The sequence below is a fragment of the Aplidium turbinatum genome, chromosome 1, assembly GCF_918807975.1.
Source record: "Aplidium turbinatum chromosome 1, kaAplTurb1.1, whole genome shotgun sequence".
Taxonomy (NCBI): Eukaryota; Metazoa; Chordata; class Ascidiacea; order Aplousobranchia; family Polyclinidae; genus Aplidium; species Aplidium turbinatum.
The window spans coordinates 19,458,777-19,478,315 of NC_137472.1; the positions used below are offsets into that span (position 1 = coordinate 19,458,777).

At 38.5% G+C, this 19,539-nt stretch overlaps 1 protein-coding gene across 1 annotated transcript in view; it reads left to right on the forward strand.

Moving 5' to 3' along the window:
- The window catches only part of LOC145787266 (uncharacterized), a 105,565-nt gene that overhangs the window by 40,615 nt on the left and 45,411 nt on the right, over nt 1-19,539 (forward strand). The window contains exons 9-11 of the mRNA XM_082599010.1: nt 2,329-2,474; nt 5,301-5,427; nt 10,336-10,454. Of these exons, the coding sequence (XP_082455136.1) occupies nt 2,329-2,474; nt 5,301-5,427; nt 10,336-10,454 (392 nt within the window). The remainder of the gene's footprint in view (nt 1-2,328; nt 2,475-5,300; nt 5,428-10,335; nt 10,455-19,539) is intronic.

Below are 19,539 nucleotides of genomic sequence, written 5' to 3' on the forward strand. Positions count from 1 at the left end.
TAAATGGAACAGATCGGAAAATAAAGTCACAACTCACAAGTCTCTTGATTTTGCTGAGTGTATAAATGCATTAATTTAAGGTACCGGTAAGCATATTAATACTTGTTAGTTTATAGACTTATAGTTAAGGACCAACCCAACATGCCGTATAGAAATCTATTGGAAGTAAAGGCCATTCAACATCAGAGGTGTAAAGTAATGAAAGTAGTGTTACTTCAGTAGCAATAAACAAAAAAACTGGTATCCATCTAAAATGGACTGGCTTGCAATTAGCATAAAAATTAGCATAAACATAAAAGCAACTTGCAAAAAATAAAAGACAGTGACACTATAAAAAAAGTGCCGATAAAAGTACCGGGTATTTTGACCAAAAAAGTACTGGGTATTTAGGCAACCGGTACAAATTTAAAAAAGTATCGCGGTACCAGTACAGAAAAAGTATCGCATTACAATTGTACTCGGTACTACCCACCTCTGCAAACTAGGTCTCCAAATTGCGACAGTTTGTATTCCAGATGTTTTTTTTTAGGCCAACCATGAAATTTTATTGCATGAGTTTTTTTCTGTGGTTCGCCAATGTAAGGGTCCAACCGTGGAGGGAAAAGTTGGCAGCCAGGCTGACATTGGTGAATATGGAGCTTTCTTCCACAGAAGGCTTTCCTTTCGGAAAGCGTGAACCGTTAAAGTATTGGCGATACCTCAACCTCATAAGAACTGGTATTGAAAAATGTAAGACGTTGATGCTGCACTGGGGACATTCTTTGGACTTTGGGAAGCACAAATTGTAAATGTGGACAGGAGCAAGCAATGCAAAATTTCCTCAAATGCCCTGCCCTAAAAGCAAGATACTCTGCACAGGACTTAGCCGTGTTTAAGAATAGAGAAAGAGGTGGCGTGATGCTCTGGGTTGGGCTGCTACACACGATGAAGAAGATCACCAATCGAAAGTTATCCCAAAAGAGATAATTTCTTCCAAAAATTAAATATGTCGGCCAGTGATAATTAAATTGCCGGTCTCTGAATTGATATTTTGTAAGGGATTACAAAACCTTGACCTTAATGGCACTAAATTTTCTACTTTGCTTTTAGCATTATAGCAATGAAGGAAATCAGGGTAATAATGTAGTTGATTGCTGCTCTGTACGACTGCGTTGAAAACATAGAGCATCACATAATTGCAATGAATACGTCGTTATGAGTCTACAAAATCAACTTCGTGACAAAAAAACGAAGAAATTGTCTTTTCTGGTTTTTATTTGCGGCAAAAGTAAAGTCATCCGCAAGTTCAAAAAAAAAACTATCACAACTCATTCACAAACACGTTTTAATGGATGGTAACATGTTTTCTGCACTTGCGTGTAGCTTGCACAACATTTCTTGTTACAAAACGCACAAAATTGGCACTCCATTTGATTGACAACGCAAACTATGCGGAACGAGCAGTAGTTTGCGTTGTCAATCAAATGGAGTGCCAATTTTCTATGAACTGAGGAAATTTCAGTACAAAATATAAAAGGGGTTGGGAGGTATTTAATGTGAAACATGGGTCGAAATGACAAAAAGCAAAAAAGAGGTCCTTTTAATATCCCGGTTACCCATGACCCCAGTGAAAATTAACACTGAAATTTCACAGAGAATCCTGTAAACAACATTTCAACTAAATTTCAGCCAAAACCAATCAAAAATAGGGTCTTAGCAAAGTTTTAAAATTTTGGAAAATTTTAACCAAGAGCTGGAAACGGCCACATTTGGATGTCTATGACCTTTGTCCTTTTAGAGTGACAATGTGAACGGTTTTGTTTTTTTCAATATTTGGCAGAAGTACTATCACCTGTAAAAAAATGGGTTCTTACTTAATTTACTTAAGCAGTAATAGGACCTCAAACATGGCCAAAAATAAAAAAAATTGTGCCCCTTGGCAGACCCCCCAAACTAAATGCTTTATAACTCTCGTGTTTCTCAATAAATTTCAGTCAAATTTTGCAGGTGTTCATCATATAAGATAGTAAAAAGGTGTGTGAAATTTAAGAAAAATTGAAGAGGTTGAATTTCTTGACTGTGTGAATTGACACAGAATGGCCCAATGGTAAATTTTCAAGTGGATGGTGGCAGATCAAGCTCTCGTCAGATTACATTCTAATTTTGCACAACTAGTTTTAGTAGTAATTGGCAACTTTTCCAACCCCAAGCAAATAAAAAAATTTTAAAAAGTTTTTTTCACTCCACCCTACTCAACAATGGTAAGAGCATAAGTTATCTTTGCTTAAGAATACAATACAGCCAGTCTACTATTAATTTAATTAATAGTTTATTGATTGTACTGTTCAGATTATAGCAAATGCGGTCAATCTGACGAAAGCTATGAAGAACACATGAAACACAGCTATAAAAAAATATTGGGAGGACACTTTTCTTCAGAATATATGTGGCCTTGGCAAGCAATTGTCACAGTGTTTCAAGCAAAGCTGTATCAGGTAAATAATAAGCTGAAAAGCAACATAAAAATGCAGGGGGCAAAATTGCTTTACCATCTGCAACAATTGGCACAACCATTTAGTGTTCTCAAAAACCCTATAGTTAACAGAATTGTGGTTAAGCGATCCGGCGACATCTAAAGGGTTGTCGTGACAGTAGGTCGTTGGTTTTTCAAACCATTCTCAGCAAGCATGCACTTCAAAGCTTCCTGTTAAACATACCTAGTAAAGTTTTGACGACCATAATAGCATAAAAATACAGAAAGGGTGCTGCAGAATTGTAAGTCGAGCCGAATAGTTTCAATCTGGTTTGAGCTTTGAAAGAGTGTTTATCCAGATTTACACCCAGTGTAGGCTAATGCTTGTACAGTTGGCAAATCTCCATATGTGCCATAAGAATGTACCTAGCGTATTGATATATATTGAAATAATTGTTTATTGTAAACTGGCAGTCTGACACAAAAATGTTGATTAGAAGTAATGTCACATGCAGTTGATAAGAATGACAAAAACACGTTTTCATTTGAGGACTTCGAAAAATACAATGCATTTATCTACTATATACTGTAGTGTATAGTATGATAAAGTATAATCCCATATGCTTTTTCTAATAATATTAGTAATCTGCTTTATGTGTGACTGGAGAGAACCTCTGAAGGACGTTGAATCGATGATTTGTCACTCGGTTGAAGTTTGGCAAAAAAACTACTGAAGGCTAAAGGACATGCTAGGAGGATGAGGTGGACACAGACATTGAGCTCCTTGTATTCTCCTTTGCATAATATAAATTGAAGCGTTTAGAACGAAAAGTGACTAAGTCACATTTTCACTCGAATTGAGTTAAGTACAAAAACGTATTGCTTTCATTGTCCTTTGTCACCAGACACAAAAATATTTTGGTATAAAGGTTGCTAAGCCATCATTTTCGAATACAGGTTTTGAGCAGAAAGGTAATTTTTTCTTCTAAAAGTAGCTAAGTCCGTTCTGACCAATAGCGTCGAGTCATTTAACCACGTGACATGATTTTTATTTTGCTTTTTGATCGGGTTCCATTTTAGAGGATATAAAGTCATTAGCTGGTTACCGGTTATTTAGACTAAGACACTGCCTCTGGTTTAGGTAGGGTAGGTGAAGGATTAGGATCATTGGTAGTGTTAAAAACGGTAGTGTTTTTATCAGCTTTTAATTGTAGATATTTTGCAAATAAGTGATCAAATACCGGTAGTATTTATAGGCCTACTACTTTCGAATCAAATTAAGCAGTCCACAGGTCCAGTTTGCAAGAAGTTTAGCAGTGCAGACTTCAATATTCCTGGGACATGATTAGGCTATTCGATGGAGTGTTGGTGCCAGCAGATAACGAAATGAAGTACACTTAACCTAAGATTAAGTAGCCTATTAGATTGGACTATTATTTTTATAACTTATTTTGTAAAGGTCTTAGCCTATCTACCAGTCTTCTTTACTTCTATACTACACTACTAATGAAGGGAAGAAGGTTTTGAGAGTGTACCCAATTATTATTATGTAGTCTAGTAGGCTTAACCCAATTATTATTCTACTGTACATTGCCAATGAAGGTGGGAAAGTCTCTGTACTTTACCTGTTTTTTACCCAATTAATTACCAGTAACAGCTTTTATGTGCTATCAGCCTAATTTTTTCAAGATATTTCTAACCCAAAATAATTCTTTGCAGATTATTCCAATGTCATATTAGTGCGAGGTTTAAAGAAATATATTTAAATAGCTTACTTTACAGTAGTATCTGGAGTAAGAGATAGCAAATTCTGTTAGGCCTATAGAACACTTAAAAGTGCTTAACCCTATCTTAATACGAGCTGTTTTTGTACGCGGAAAGCACGTCACGGGCTTTCTTAGCCCCGTGCTAATTAATCGCTAATAGCGGGAGCTATGTAAATCACAAAACCAATATATTTTACAAGATAATAGCCATGTGTATTGTGCGTAAAGAAATTAAATTTTTACTCAACAAATTTATTGAAATAAAGTGTTCGAGATGAAAAAATGTCAGAAAGTCGGTTTTTATTCTAATTTCCCAAAAATAGCTTAAAAATTGAAAATTTTTAATTATAACTAAACTGAACAAAAAATTACTTTTACTCATTAATATAAGGCATTTTTGAACGTTTCTACACTTCAAAATAATTGCACTACCATTTATATTGCACTAAGATTAACATATATATGACTAGTATTGCACGAAAATGTGTAGTCACCTGAGACGAAATGCTTTTTGTGAAGGGCAGGAAGGTAGAAAAATGACCAGTATAGGTGTAGAAAATTTGCAAATAATAAAAACTAAAAGTCAAGAAATTTCAAATTTCTAGCATATTTCCTTCTGTGAAATGTTTCACTAATAGAGTGGGGCGTCCTCATAAACCCCGTGTCGTTTTAAGATAGGGTTAAGTCCATCATTTGTGTCTAAAAGTGCCTAAGTCCAGCAATTTTGAAGAAAAGTGCATAAGTCCAAAAAAGAATATTATCAATATTTTTTGACAAGTTCAACTAAAAAATCAATTAATAGTGCAATCAGAACTAGGTTGGGGTTGTAGACACTGACATATGGTAAAAACAAAAAAATCTTTTAAATCTTGATTTTACAATGCAATTGAAAACTGTACATGTCAATATCTCCTTAGTAGTATTTTGTGACTTAGTCACTTTTCGTTCTAAACGCTTCAATTGTCAACCATCCCAAATAATTCAAAATATGAGAAAAATAAACTGTACCCACTCTTTATGCAATGGGTGAAACCGTTAAAAAAATCCGATCAATTGATTAACAACCTTAATCTTTGTCACAGTCTCATACCGGGAAGTATTCTTTCCTAGGAGGAGCCAGTGTTATCAATCATCAATGGCTGTTGTCAGCAACACATGTGGTTGTGAATACGGAGGGTAAAGTTTTGAAAAATCTGATATTTACATTGGGTAAGTACATTTAACTTTTATAGCAGATAATTTCACTAGAGGATCCAAGAGATGGCACTTGGTCAAGTGCTCTTCCTCTAAAATCAATAAAAAACATGCAATTGTCAGTGTTTTTGCACAATTTTCACTCGCTTCCCTCGGTCCATCACTTGGTAATGACTCAACTGGGGGCATTGCGCACGCCGTACTCAGATTTAAAATCAGCAGCGGATTTTAAAGTGTAGGAATTTGATCATATACATATCAAAACTAAAGTAAAAATATTGTTCACCTAACTAGATTAAATTAACAACTAAACTATTTCAATGGTAACAAATATACTGTAAGAAGTAGTTCTTGTATGCTACAGGGCATCAGTGGTTCTGAAACTAAAATCTGCAAATGGATTTCATTAGGGCCGGTAAGCATTTAATTGCAAAGAAATTGTAGCGTAGGCTGATTAAAAACAAGGCTAAATTGCAATTCGCAAATAAACCTTGGCAAGTCGATCGCTATTTGACAAGTATAAGCTGCTAGGCCGTTGGCAAGTAGTTATTTCCCAAAATATTAAGTGGATTTCGACAAAAGTGTTTTAAGAAAACATTGTTATAGTATAAGGTGAGAGACACCTCAAATGGATTTTCAAAATATTCTTGATACGTGAAAAATCATGAAATGCTAAAAAAAACATTACCTCCATTTGGTGGTACTTGACCTTCCATTCAAAATTCCATTTATGGTCTGCCCAAGTAGCCGCAGAGATGTCTTTTTCATCAGCATTGTTGATCAGAAGTTGAGCAGGTGGTACGAATGGGTATCTTAATTTCAGTCGACGGAGTGCTCGTTTGGCAGAGCAGAGATCTTGTGGTGAAGAAGATGGTTGGGCTCCAATGCGCGTCGGCCGAGACACAAAGTGGCTTCTTCGCGACAAAGCTCAGCAGGTTGGATGCCAGCAAGAATGGAGAGATTGTTCAATGCTGTGAGACGCAGGCATCCGGTCACTGTGCGCAGAATGCTGTTTATGACAGTGTCGATGTTGTGGCAGTGAGCACTGCGGCACCAAGCAGGTGCACAGTACTCTGCTGAAGAGTACACAAGGGTTAAGGCTGCTATACGCAAAGTGTCAGCCCTCGCTCCCGAGCTGGAGCCTGCCAGGAGTGCCAGGTGCTTGAGTAGCCCAGCGCGGGATGTCAGTTTCTTGCACAGTGACACCAAATGGTGGCGGTATGTGAATGATTTGTCTAATGTCACCCCAAAATACCTTGGTTCGGAGCAGAAGGACAGAGGTTATCCATTTTTCTGTACATGTAGCTCACGACCAGCTTCCCAATTGTTAGATGGAAAGCTGCTGCCACCGTTTTGATTTCTGGATAGAGATTCACTCGCCAGTTCTGGAGATAAGCTGAGAGGGTTTTCTTGTCTTGGCTCAAGGTGTCTTCTAGGTTTTCCCACAACTTTGTGAAGTAGAGAATTGCCACGTTGTCCGCTAAATCATATTTTGCCGAGACCGTGCTTAGCAGGTTGTGTGTGTCGATGTTAAAAAAATGTGGAGCCAAGACCAATGTCTGTGAAACGCCGCTTTTCAGGCGTCTCAGTCTGCTTTGTCGTGAGTTGCCGGTGGTGCTTCGATTTCTGACAAGTACCATGATTTTATGGATCATTTGTGACGTTTGTAAATGTTGACGCTGTTATAGTCTGAGGTACAAATGCACACCCACTCAATCTCGGCATCAGCTGGAGATTGATCGACAAAGGTCCACTTCAGGCTCTTATGCACAAACGTGCCAATGCTGTGCTTCCTGCTTAAGGCAGACTCGGCTAGCGTGTAGTTAGGAATAGCTAACCTATCTGCGGAGGTGCAGTGGGTCTCTTGGACTAGGAGGATAGCTAAGAGAACTTAATAAAACTAGCCAGTTTCTACTCCGGTCGCTGGGAACAGGGATAAACCTTGACTTGGCTTACGCGAGTGTCGACAGCTGTCTTCCAGACAAACGTGTGCTTGAGACGTTCCAACGGCCCCAACACCGGTCGTCCCTCATCATCGTCCCAAAACTCGTGGTACCTGTCCCGAGTTCACCGGTGAAGCAATGAAACTTCAAAAAATTTGATTGGAATTAAGACAGCTTCTTGATCAACGAGTCTTCTGCAAAGTTACCATGATTGAGTGACCTGAAACGTGCAATCGAGATTGAGTGACCTGAAACGTGCAACGTAGACGAGACATACCAGGACTTCTGAAATGCCATAATATTTGCAACATAGGCCGCAATACCTCGTGGCCTTCGAACCAACCCCATCTTATGCTAAGACTCTGTGTGAGACTATATCTTTCCTACATGAACACCACACCTGGTACTGCTTCTAACACCGACGCCACCAGATTATACTTGAGCAGCTGGATGCAGAAAAAACTTAAGCTATAGAACGAACCCGTCCAAACCATTGACTTGTCACACTCAAGCCGCAAAGCATGGAGCATCATCAATAACGTCACTGGGCGCTCAGCACACTCTCCTTTCCAATGCCCCGTTTCTGCAAATGCCCTCGCTTACCAGCTAGTGCAGAACGGAGTCTCTCCAAAACAGAGGACCACAAGGCATTCCGCCTTGTCGCTGAGGAAAAGCCTGCCTAATGGCCGGTGGAAACACCATTAGATGAAACAGTCTCTGAAGATTCACCGCAGATGAGTTCACCATCGCCCTTCGTCTACCAAAACTACACAAATTTCCAGAGCCGAATAAAATCTACCCTGAGCTTGTGCTCCATGCGCTGGCCCTGCCTTCAAATCCTGGTTCAGACAAGGGGGCCAACAGAAAGATAATTTCGAGTTCTAGTTCTTCAACATTTGACTTGGCTGTGTGGCTAAACTTTCATGTAGAAAATTCCTCTTGATCTTCAAAAACTTTTTTATTGGTATCCACGTTTGCATCTGCATCTGAAAAACATTTTATGCCATTTGCTTTCAAAGCATTTAGATGAGCTGTTGCTTGTAGTCCACTCAAAGATATGATAGACTACACGAGTGCAGCGTCCAACTTCGGATGCTGAAATTCACTGGATTTCTTTGTTTTCTTGACTTTTCCAGATGTAGCCTATAGTTTGAATATTAGCATGTATTTTGTGGACGGTCATCAATTATTCGTGTGAAAAATAAACCAGATTAAACATTATTTACAATCAAGCTAAATCTACTTACACATGTTGAAACAACAACTGCAAGAGCTCCAGCATTTTATAAAGCGGTTAGCTCTTGCAAAGTTGACTACCTTGACAATTCAGTTCAGGACACCTTTCATTGCTTGACTAGAGGTAGTTTTTTATGGTAAGGCTCTTCGATAAATTACGCAATAAGGATTAACACTTAAAAGATTTCACTCTTTTAACGCAGGCTATAACGAAACCAGATTGCAGAACAAAGGCAACAAATGCTCCGTCTGCATAACTGGATTGTGTGATAACTACCTGCAATTTCTAGTTCTTAAAATATGCAAATGCAAAAATTTGTTTACGATATAGAAATTACTGCAAAAAGATTAAATATTAATGGAAAGCTCGCTCTCCCCATATAAAGTGGCTGACGCCCCCCAAAAGTGGTATGCTCCCCCTCCGATTAAAAACCACTGATCTACACCCAGGACCTTCAAATCACCGTCTCCAAAAAGCACGCATACGCGGACGACCTGGAAATTCCCCACTTCACAAAATCGTGGGAAAGCCTAGAAGACACCTTGAGCCAGGACATAAGCACCCTCTCAGCTTATCTCCAGAAATGGTGACCGAAACTCAGCGAAACCAAAACGGTGGCAGCAGCTTTTCTCCTACACAAGTGGGAAGCTGATTGTGTGGTGAATGTCCAGAACAATGAGAAATCACTGTCCTTCTGCTCCGAACCAAAATTATTTGGGGTGACATTAGACAAATAGTTCACATAACACCACCATTTGGTGTCACTGTGCAAGAAACTGTCATCCCGCGCTGCGCTGCTCAAGCGTTTGGCAGGTTCCAGCTCGGGAGCGAGGGCTGACGCTTTGCGTATACCAGCCCTAGCCCTTTTCTATTTTTAACAGAGTATTGTGCACCTGCTTTGTGCCGCAGTGCTCACTGCCAACATCCGACATTGCCAATAACAGTGCTTTGCCCACAGTGACCTGATGCCTGTGTTTCACCCCATTGGACAATTTTCACAATCTTGCTGACATCCAACCCGCTGATCTTCTTCTCGAAGAAAACATTTTCTCTCTAGGTCGACGAGCATTGGAGCCCAACCATCTCCATTCCAAATTTTCTCTTTCCTCAAGCCAGCAGCCCCGTCGATTGAAATCAAGACACTCATTTATGCCAGCCGCACAACTTCTGCTCAACGAAGTCACGGGAACAGATTGTATTTTTTTCTTCAACAAACAGAATTGCTGTGTATACTTGACTTACTTAATTTAACTAAAATGCAAAGCTGCAGAACTAATCTCCGAATCCACTCCAATTTCCAAAAATTGGGAAAACTCCAATTCCACTCCATGCTCTTTTAAACTGAACTTGTCCGGATCATTTTTGCAGTTCCGTTATGTTCTTTTCATTATGATGTCACTGAATTTTATTGTGATTGTATCAAAACTGAATTCAACAGCTGAATTGTTATTATGACGTCACAATTTTCAATTACAAGGCCCTAAAATTGTCAAAGTTTACAAATGCAATTTACCATAAAACAAGACCTGATGGAAGGAAACGGATCATATTTTGGGATTCAGCATCAAAAAGTAGCTTATACTAGGAGCTGTCAGCACTTAAACAACTTTAAAATTTATGAAGCGCAGTGTTGTTTCCGTCGTGCTGCAGCCTTATTAGATTCGTATTAATTTATTATTAATGAGACATTTGCTGTTAACTAAATAATAATAATAAAGTATTCTACAGTGTAACTTTTTTCAGGAATTTCTTCATTGGTTACCCGCTCCAAACCAAACATTCCATCTTATGCTCGGGTATTTGCCGCTGAAATCATTTTCCCACACAAAAATTATTCTGCATTTGACTATGACGTCGCCCTGGTGTGTATAATTGTTTAGTTCATCAAAGATATTCAAACCATTATTTTTTATCTAATCTTTTGCCAGCATTTTAACATAAGTATATTGTTTCCAGAGGATTTTTTAAGATCAGAGTCTTTGAGTTCACAATAGTGCATCTTTTCGGCTTCAGTTGATTCATTTCAAAATTCATCAGCGTACCCAAGGAGCAGGGATTCATATGAATCCCTGCCAAGGAGCTATCATCCAATACCTCTTCTCTGTGCTTTCTTCATAATCATCAAATTTCATTTTCACCAGTATCGACTCCATCATCGTCCCATTCCTACCAATTAAACAAACAGGCTTATGGCGTGAAACATCTCCGTTGGATCCAATTGCTTTCTTGATTACAACTTTGAATTTAAATCAACCTCTACCAGGAATGCCCAACCAGTCGATCGCTATCTACTGGTAGATCGCGATATTTGTAGGGAAAAAAATCAAAAGTTTTTTTCCTGCAGTGGCTTCTAATTAATCTGCTTGCCTATTGAATGAACTGGCGAGCTCAATGTGTTGAATGTAAGTTTAGATCCAGCTGCAAGCTGAGGGTAATGGTATAGCCAAAAATATCTGAGTTCTGCCAACACGTTTAAAAGTATGCTACAGCCGATGTCAAGCATGCTGTAGCGTGGTGGCCTGCGCACGCTTCTCTCACATGCCGGCAGTAGCCTACCACATTACAACGTCAAGACTAAAGTGTGACACAGCTTAACAGTGGATGCTGTGAGGAGTAAATTCAGATCATGATTGAAAGGCGTTTTACTGATTTGCATCCATCAAGCCTGGAGCCAGCTGCATGTGTTATCCATTGAATGCAACTGTCGATTTTGGTGACATTGCTGCCAAAATCAAACTACTTTTCGATTCGGAAAGCTCCAATCTGAACAGTTAATGTGTTTGCTATTCATTTGAACTGCACAGTGCATGAGCCTAAAGTTTTTCTAAACTTATAATCTGTATTATTGGTTTAAGCTTTGATAAAGAGAAGCACGTGATCTGCCAGAAAACGTTACAAAAATGTAGGTAGACATGTCAAATTATGGCTAGGCTATTGCTCATGTTGATGATTGATGATGATCTGTGTTGCTTTGCACTGTTGACGGTGATCTGGTAGGATTCGGGAGGTTGGTTACTTGAAAAGTAGATTTTAGGTAAAACAAATGTTGAGCAATCCTGTTCTATACTATGTTGGATTCAGACTATTTCTATAATTTTGACTAACACTCAGCGAAATCAAAACTCTAGTCTGTCTAGTGGAATCTTTTCACCTGGATACCCGAGAATCAAACTGAAAGAAAAATGTAAGAGCAGTTAATGCTTGTAGAAGAAGAAGAAATTCTTTTATTTTGCATCATCAGCACATGCGAAAAAAAAACAATACAAGATTACAATGTGAGCTTTTGTCTATGTTATTTCTATTCCGTCTAAGGATGGTTTTATTGAGATTTTGTATGTTAATTTACCGTCTAATGAAATTCTGTCAGCCTGATGAATGTTCTAACCTAACTAATTTGGCTATCCGACGCTATTAAACTCTTTCCACATAATTGTTGTTCGCATTATAATTTTAAAGTTATCAGAAGGTGTTCGCATAATTTTGTAGGTCTAATAAAAATAAAATTAAACTTTACGGAATAATGAAACATATTTATAATTCAATACACTTTAACAGTCGTCCAAATTGTTAGGTAAAAGCTATACACTCTATAGTCTATACAGTGTATTTTCTCTCTGGCCACTTGAGGCTAAACTTAAACTGTCTTTGTTGTTTGCTACTTTTTTTCTATTTAGAGAAATAAAACAAAGTACTGTAACTTCAGCGGGTTTAACATGATGTATTACATACACAAATATAACATATTTAAAATAAACTCAAACGTTTTCGACACGTACATGTGTCCTCATCAGGAATTACATATCTGCAATATAAATAAAATGAAAATTGTAAGGTAAATTTTACTTTGCACTATAACTGTAACTGTATACTAACGACACTCCAGACTGAAAAGCACAAACTGAACGAGTGACACAGGAATGATTACAAGTAAATTATACGGTGGAAACAGATCACATGAGGTGTAAACTACAGGCATTTGACAAACAATTAGAACACACACAAGAGGAACGATGAGCCACAGGCGAATAACTGCCGGTTGAGAGACGGATTATTACGTTTGATTCTTAAGGCTTCCATGATCTTAGTCTGAAATTCAGATTTGCCTCGAGAGATGATTTTAAATTGGTCGATCGAGACATTGTCAGTGCACGTTTCACAAGAGGCGATGTGCTCTTTAATTGCACTTTTGGTTGTTAAGTTTGGGTTTAAGTGCTCCCCGGACCTTGTCAACAAATGTCTGGTTGACATACCAATGTATGTCTGGTTTGCGCCACGCAAACAACTAAATTTATACACAACATTCGAAGAAAGAGCAAAGGGGGTAGGCGACTTCAGTTGAAAATATTGGTGCACTTTAAACGTTTTATATACAGGATGAATGTCACATGAAAATTTCTTTTTTATAAGTTTAGCTAGGTTTTTGGCAAATCTTGTTGAATCGTTTCCTAAAAAGGGTATACTAATAAAATAACTAAAATTTACTTCTTCAGGCGTGTCTTTTGGTTCATCAGCCATGAAGGTGTTTAAAACTTTATTGAAAAAGTGGGAAGGATATCCATTTAAATAAAACATGTTTTTCAATTTCTTGATTTCTTTCTGAAACAACTGATTATCAGAACACACCAAACGAGCACGAGACAACAGACACAAAATTAAACTAGATTTCCATTTGTAAGGGCATAGAGCGCCATAAAAATATCGAATTTACACTTGAAAAATCTAATGATACTATCGCTTTTCTTGATGTTGAAATCGAAATTAAACCCAATTCTTTTGACACCTGGATTTGGCGAAAACCTACCAACACTGGCTTGCTTTTAAATTATAACGCTCTATGCCCTTACAAATGGAAATCTGGTTTAATTTTGTGTCTGTTGTCTCGTGCTCGTTTGGTGTGTTCTGATAATCAGTTGTTTCAGAAAGAAATCAAGAAATTGAAAAACATGTTTTATTTAAATGGATATCCTTCCCACTTTTTCAATAAAGTTTTAAACACCTTCATGGCTGATGAACCAAAAGACACGCCTGAAGAAGTAGATTTTAGTTATATTATTAATATACCCTTTTTAGAAAACGATTCAACAAGATTTGCCAAAAACCTAGCTAAACTTATAAAAAAGAAATTTTCATGTGACATTCATCCTGTATATAAAACGTTTAAAGTGCACCAATATTTTCAACTGAAGTCGCCTACCCCCTTTGCTCTTTCTTCGAATGTTGTGTATAAATTTAGTTGTTTGCGTGGCGCAAACCAGACATACATTGGTATGTCAACCAGACATTTGTTGACAAGGTCCGGGGAGCACTTAAACCCAATTGATTGATTGTTATGGTTTGTTTTATGTCGCTTTACAACATCTAAGGTCTTTTAGCGACATTCATTATTATAATAGCTATTTAGCACAGTTAGAGCACAGCAGGGCATAGTGAAGGGTGCAATACGACACAACACAACATAATACGATACAGTAGTTTAAATACATCATTAGTGGAAAAGAAATTCTTGTAGGAGGTTAGGCCCACGAAAGGCAGGTACTTCTTTGGAATTGCACGCTTGGTGTTACAAACTGAAACAAAATAAGGAAAGCCCAGCCAGCAAATCAATCGCCTTCCACACCGATTCAATGTCCAAAGACGCTGAATCAATGTAAAAAACGATCGATCTCTGGCTGGGAGCAGACACGACACGGGTGCACTACAGTACAACATGGACGATTACAGTGATTAAAATAATAATTTAAATAAGCTTATTGCAGGAGTTTATAAAAGCCAGCAGATGTGTAGTAGTTGGACGATTTTCAGCAAAATTTTTCACCGATATGTTTATTCCATACGTGCTCAGATTTTGTTCAAGACACTTCCTTTGAGTTGCATATTTACTGCAATGAGATAGAAAATGATTCACAGTCTCAGGGCTCATACATGTGTCGCATAGTCCAGAAGTGTGGCATCCGATCTTGAAGAGGTGTTGGTTTAAACGGCAGTGACCGGTGATGAGTCTAAAGACGGTTGGATGGTCAGGTACTTTGTTTGTTCCTGCACTTTTGATGTCAGGATATATAGATTTGTAGAGTTGGCCTGTGGTACTGTTTATATAGTGATTATTCCATTTTTGCAGAGCTAGATCTTTGGTGAGGTTTTTGACTTCACTTAGGCTGAGTTTTGTGTTTGCGGAGATGGGGGTAATGGCTGATGTTGGTATTGCTGGTATGGCTCCTGAAGCAAGTTTTGCTAAGAAATCAGCAGTTTCGTTTCCAGGAATGCCTACATGACTAGGAACCCATAAAAACTTTACTTTTGTTGTATTTGATATAATGCTGGAATGAAGCAGAAGTATGTCATTGATTAAGCTGTGTTTTGTCCAGGTTGGATTTGAAATCGTCCGTAGTGCACTTAAGCAGTCGCTAATGATGACCGACTTACTTTGTTTGGTCTCTTTTATCCAAATAAGTGCAGCCTTTATTGCAAACAGTTCGGCACTGAACACAGATGCGGATCTATTAATTGTGAAACAGCGTTTTATTCCATAGCGGTTTACAAAAAAGGAAGATCCGGTTTTCGTGTTGGTCTTGGATCCGTCTGTATATATGTTGAGAAATTCTGAGTAATTTTTTGTGAGGTGCTCAGCGACTATTCCAGAGATGGCATTTGGATGGTCAAGCTGGGAGGTTTCAGTTACAAGGGTGTAGTCAGTTATGGGTATATAGACTTCCCAGGGTGGGATAGATGGTTCTTGGATGAGGTTTACGGTAATATTCGTGTCTATTGTCTCGGTGAGGGAATGGAATGGTTGGTAGTTACTTGTGCTGATCAAATTTCTTGGCAAACTTTCCTCGAGGATGTCATGTGCTGGGTGGCGTAAAAATGTCAGAATGTGGGCTTTGTAGTTTAGACAAAGTTGCTCGTATCTAAGTGACAAGGGTAATTCATTGCAGTAGTGTTGTAGGTTTGAAATTGGGGTACTTTTCATTGCTCTGGAGCATATTCTTAGAGCTTCATTTTGTAATGTCAGAATTGGTTGGAGTGTGGTTTTGTTTGTGGCAAAATATGCTTCCATACCATATTCAATAACCGATCGTATTATGGCTCTGTAGATGCAAAGCAGTGCTGATTTTCTTGCTCCCCAGTTTGTGCCCTTCAGTACACGGAGGACATTTAGTCTTGATTTGGATTTTTCTGCAACATGTTTAGCATGGATGCTATACTTTCCATTTGACTGAAATGTGATTCCAAGGTATTTGTAGTCTTTTTTGATGGGGATTAACGAATTTTTTATTTCGAGTGTACACGGATCATATTTACGTTTGTTTGTAAACAGCACAACCGCTGATTTGTTTGCGGAGATCTTGAAGCCCCATTTATCACACCAGTCTTTGGTTTTTGAAAAGTCAGATTTGATTATATTAGTCAAAGTTGAGATGTCTTCTCCAGTTTTCCAAAAACAGAAGTCATCTGCAAAAAGTGCTGTAGAAGAGGTAATTAAGTTTGGTAGATCGTTGATCGCTACGTTGAATAGTAATGGACTAATAACGCTGCCTTGAGGAATTCCGTTTTCTAGTTTTCTTGTGGTAGATAAAGCTTTGACAACCTTGACTTGAAAAGTACGATTTGACAGGAAAGATTTGATCCAAGATAGCATGGCTCCTTTGATCCCTAGGTCATATAGTTTTAGGAGGACTGCGTCGTGATAGACCATATCATAAGCTTTCTCAAGGTCAAGAAATACAGTTTGTACTGATTCACCGTAAGATAAGGATTTTTGGATGGTGTCGTGGAGTCTGATAATATGATCTGTCGTTCGACGTCTTTTTCTGAATCCAGACTGTTGAAGATGAAGTAGATTGTTTTGTTCTAGAAACCATCTGAGGCGATTAGTTACTATTTTCTCCATAGTTTTGCAAAGGGTGCTGGTTAAAGAAATTGGTCTGTAGGAGGAGGGTATACCCGTTGGTTTGTTTGGCTTATGAATTGGAATGATGATTGAATGTTTCCATTTGAGTGGCAGTGTACCTGTCGACCAGACGTAGTTAAACAAGTCGAGGAGGATATTCAAACTGCAAGGGGGTAGATGACATAACATTTGATAATAAATGCCGTCCGCACCTGCAGCAGTGTTTTTATTACCTTTAAGGACTGTCTTCAACTCGTTCATTTGCAGGGGTGAATTGTAAGATTTATTGTAGAAATGGGTTGCCAGTTTTGATTGTAGATTGTTCGAAATTGAAAGACTGGAATTTTCACGGAATTTTTTTGAATAGTTGGTTGAGCTGCTAACTGAGAGAAATTGATCTGCAAGGATGTTGGCTTTGTTGATATCACTTTCTGCTTTAGTGGCAAGAGTGGGAATTCTTTTGGTTTCCTTTATGCCTGAAAATTTTTTAATAATTTTCCACACTTTGTCAAGCTTTGTTTTACTATCGAGGGAACAGCAGAAATTGTTCCAGCTTTCTTTTTTTGCTTGGATGATGGTTTTTCTGGCAATTGCCCGGAGGCGCTTAAAGGCTTGGATGTCTGTTGGGTGTCTGGTACGATGAAGACGTTGTAGTGCTATTTTTTTGTTCCTTACTGCTCGTTTACAATTGTCATTCCACCATGGAACGCCACTTGATTTGAATGGTTTGGTTTTAGGAATTGCTATAGACGCGCAGAGTTGGATAGTTTCGGAGAGGTTTTGGTTAAATGTATTTATATCATTTGAGACAACAGAAGAATTTAGCTTTTCTTGGCATAATTTGGAATACTTTGCCCAATCAGCTCTTTGGAATGCCCATGATGGTACAAACTCTGCATTATCTGGGGAAGAAACATTGACTGTAGTAGCGACTATGCAGTGGTCACTACCCAAAAATTCATTGGTGACATCGGTGATGCATTTGTGACCAAGGGAAGTAGAAGCAATAGTGAGGTCTAGAGTGTTCCATCGGATTTCCGGCTTATTTAAAGACATGTGGGTGGGAACAGTGGTGTTGAGGATTACTGCGTCATGATTTTCAACTACTTCAAGTAGAGCATTCCCTCTATTATTATTGTTGTTGCACCCCCACATGACATGGTGGGCATTGAAATCACCGCAAATTAATAATTTATTATGGTTAGTGAAAATACAGTTTATTTGGTCACCTGCAAATGAGTTTGTGGGTGGGTTATATATACTGCATACAGTTAGGTGTTCGATTTTTATTGCAATAATTTCCAGCCGTGGGTCTGCATCCGGGATGGGTAGCTCTGTAAAGGAGATATTTCTTTTAATGCAGATTCCGACACCACCTCCTTTTCCCAAGTGAGCAGGTCTGTCTTTTCTGTAGAGATGATATCCATTAATATTAGGGGAGTATTTAGGAGTTAGGTGTGTTTCTTGTAAGCAAATGATATCCGGTGGGGTTTGTGAGCTTGCTATTAGTTGATTCAATTTCGGGATTTTCCTATAAATTGACCGACAGTTCCACTGCCACACTGTGAAGAACATTAAATTATTAGTGATTTTAGCATGTCCGAGTTTGTTAGAAATCCCATTCTAGAACCTGCTGCATCGGCGATAATTTGAAAAATGTCAATTTCTTTATTTTGGCTTTGAGCGCACGTTGTCTTTGTAATCACTTCTGCTAAAAATGCAAGAAATAGGATTGGGTTATTTATAAAGTGGCCACTCTCGTCTCCTACGTTGGTTGGTTTCGAGGGTCCGGGTTTTTCCATTGTGACTGGAGTTATATTTATATTGTCATTAGTTTGGTTAGAGGATAGATTTTTATTCAATTGGCTTGTTTGAGTTGTGCTTGCTACAAGAGGAGGGAAGTCCAGATCGTAACTTGGCATTTCTGTATTTACAGCTCTTTGCTGCTTGCAGGCTTCAGCATATGTTAGGTTCTTAGTGGTTTTCATTTTCTGAATGGCTTTTTCTTTCAAGTACTTGGGGCAGTTTTTAGAAATAGCGACGTGATTTCCACCACAATTTGAGCATTTTACTGCTATACTTGGGCATTCGTCATGCTTGTGTTGATCACCGCATCGGAGACATTTGGTTTTAGATCTGCAGAATTTTGCTATGTGTCCAAATCGATTGCAGTTGTAACATCTTAAGGGTTTTGGAATGTATTGCGAGACTCTAAATCGTTGATAACCTATTTTTATTGAGTCTGGTAGTGATTTGCTATTGAAGATTAATAATACAGTAGTAGATGCAATTAGTTCAGCCGATTCAGAATTTCTTTTATTAAACCTTTTAACCGACCTTATGTTCGCATCCTTCAGCGCCGCAAGAATATCTCCATCCTCCATGCCGAGAGGAACATTGTATATTACTCCACTTGCTCCAGGTGGTCTTTTGGCGTAGGCGGTGATCGGAATGTTGATGGTGTTTCCATCCGTCAGTGTCTTTGTTTTGAGGATAACCTCTATCTGGCTTGGGTTTGCATTTATCTGAAGTCCTCCATCTTGTCTTGCTGAGCAGGATTTGTATTCGCCTATTAGATATTGCAGACATCGGTCGATCAGTATCGGCGAATACATTTTTAATGTTTTTTTTGCTCTCCCGGCTGGTTCAATTTCAATATGACTGTAGTAGTATTGTTGCCATTTTCGTCTGGGTTGTTTTCCGTTTGGTACTCCTCTTCGGAATGCATTCGTTTTCTTTTTAGAGACGGCGTCTCCTTCTTGTTTTCTGGGTCGTCTGTCTCCAGTTTGGTTGAGTTGTTTAAAATTGAGAGCTCAAATTTGTATTTCAAACTGCACCTTCCTTCTTGTTCTGCACCGCGCAAAACACTTGCTTCTCTGGGCAATTCGCAAGCAAAAAATCGGCTATGCTTACTAGAAGAAATCTCACAACCTTCCTCTAGCTTGAAAACTCTAGAATCACTATTTTCATGTGACATTCATCCTGTATATAAAACGTTTAAAGTGCACCAATATTTTCAACTGAAGTCGCCTACCCCCTTTGCTCTTTCTTCGAAT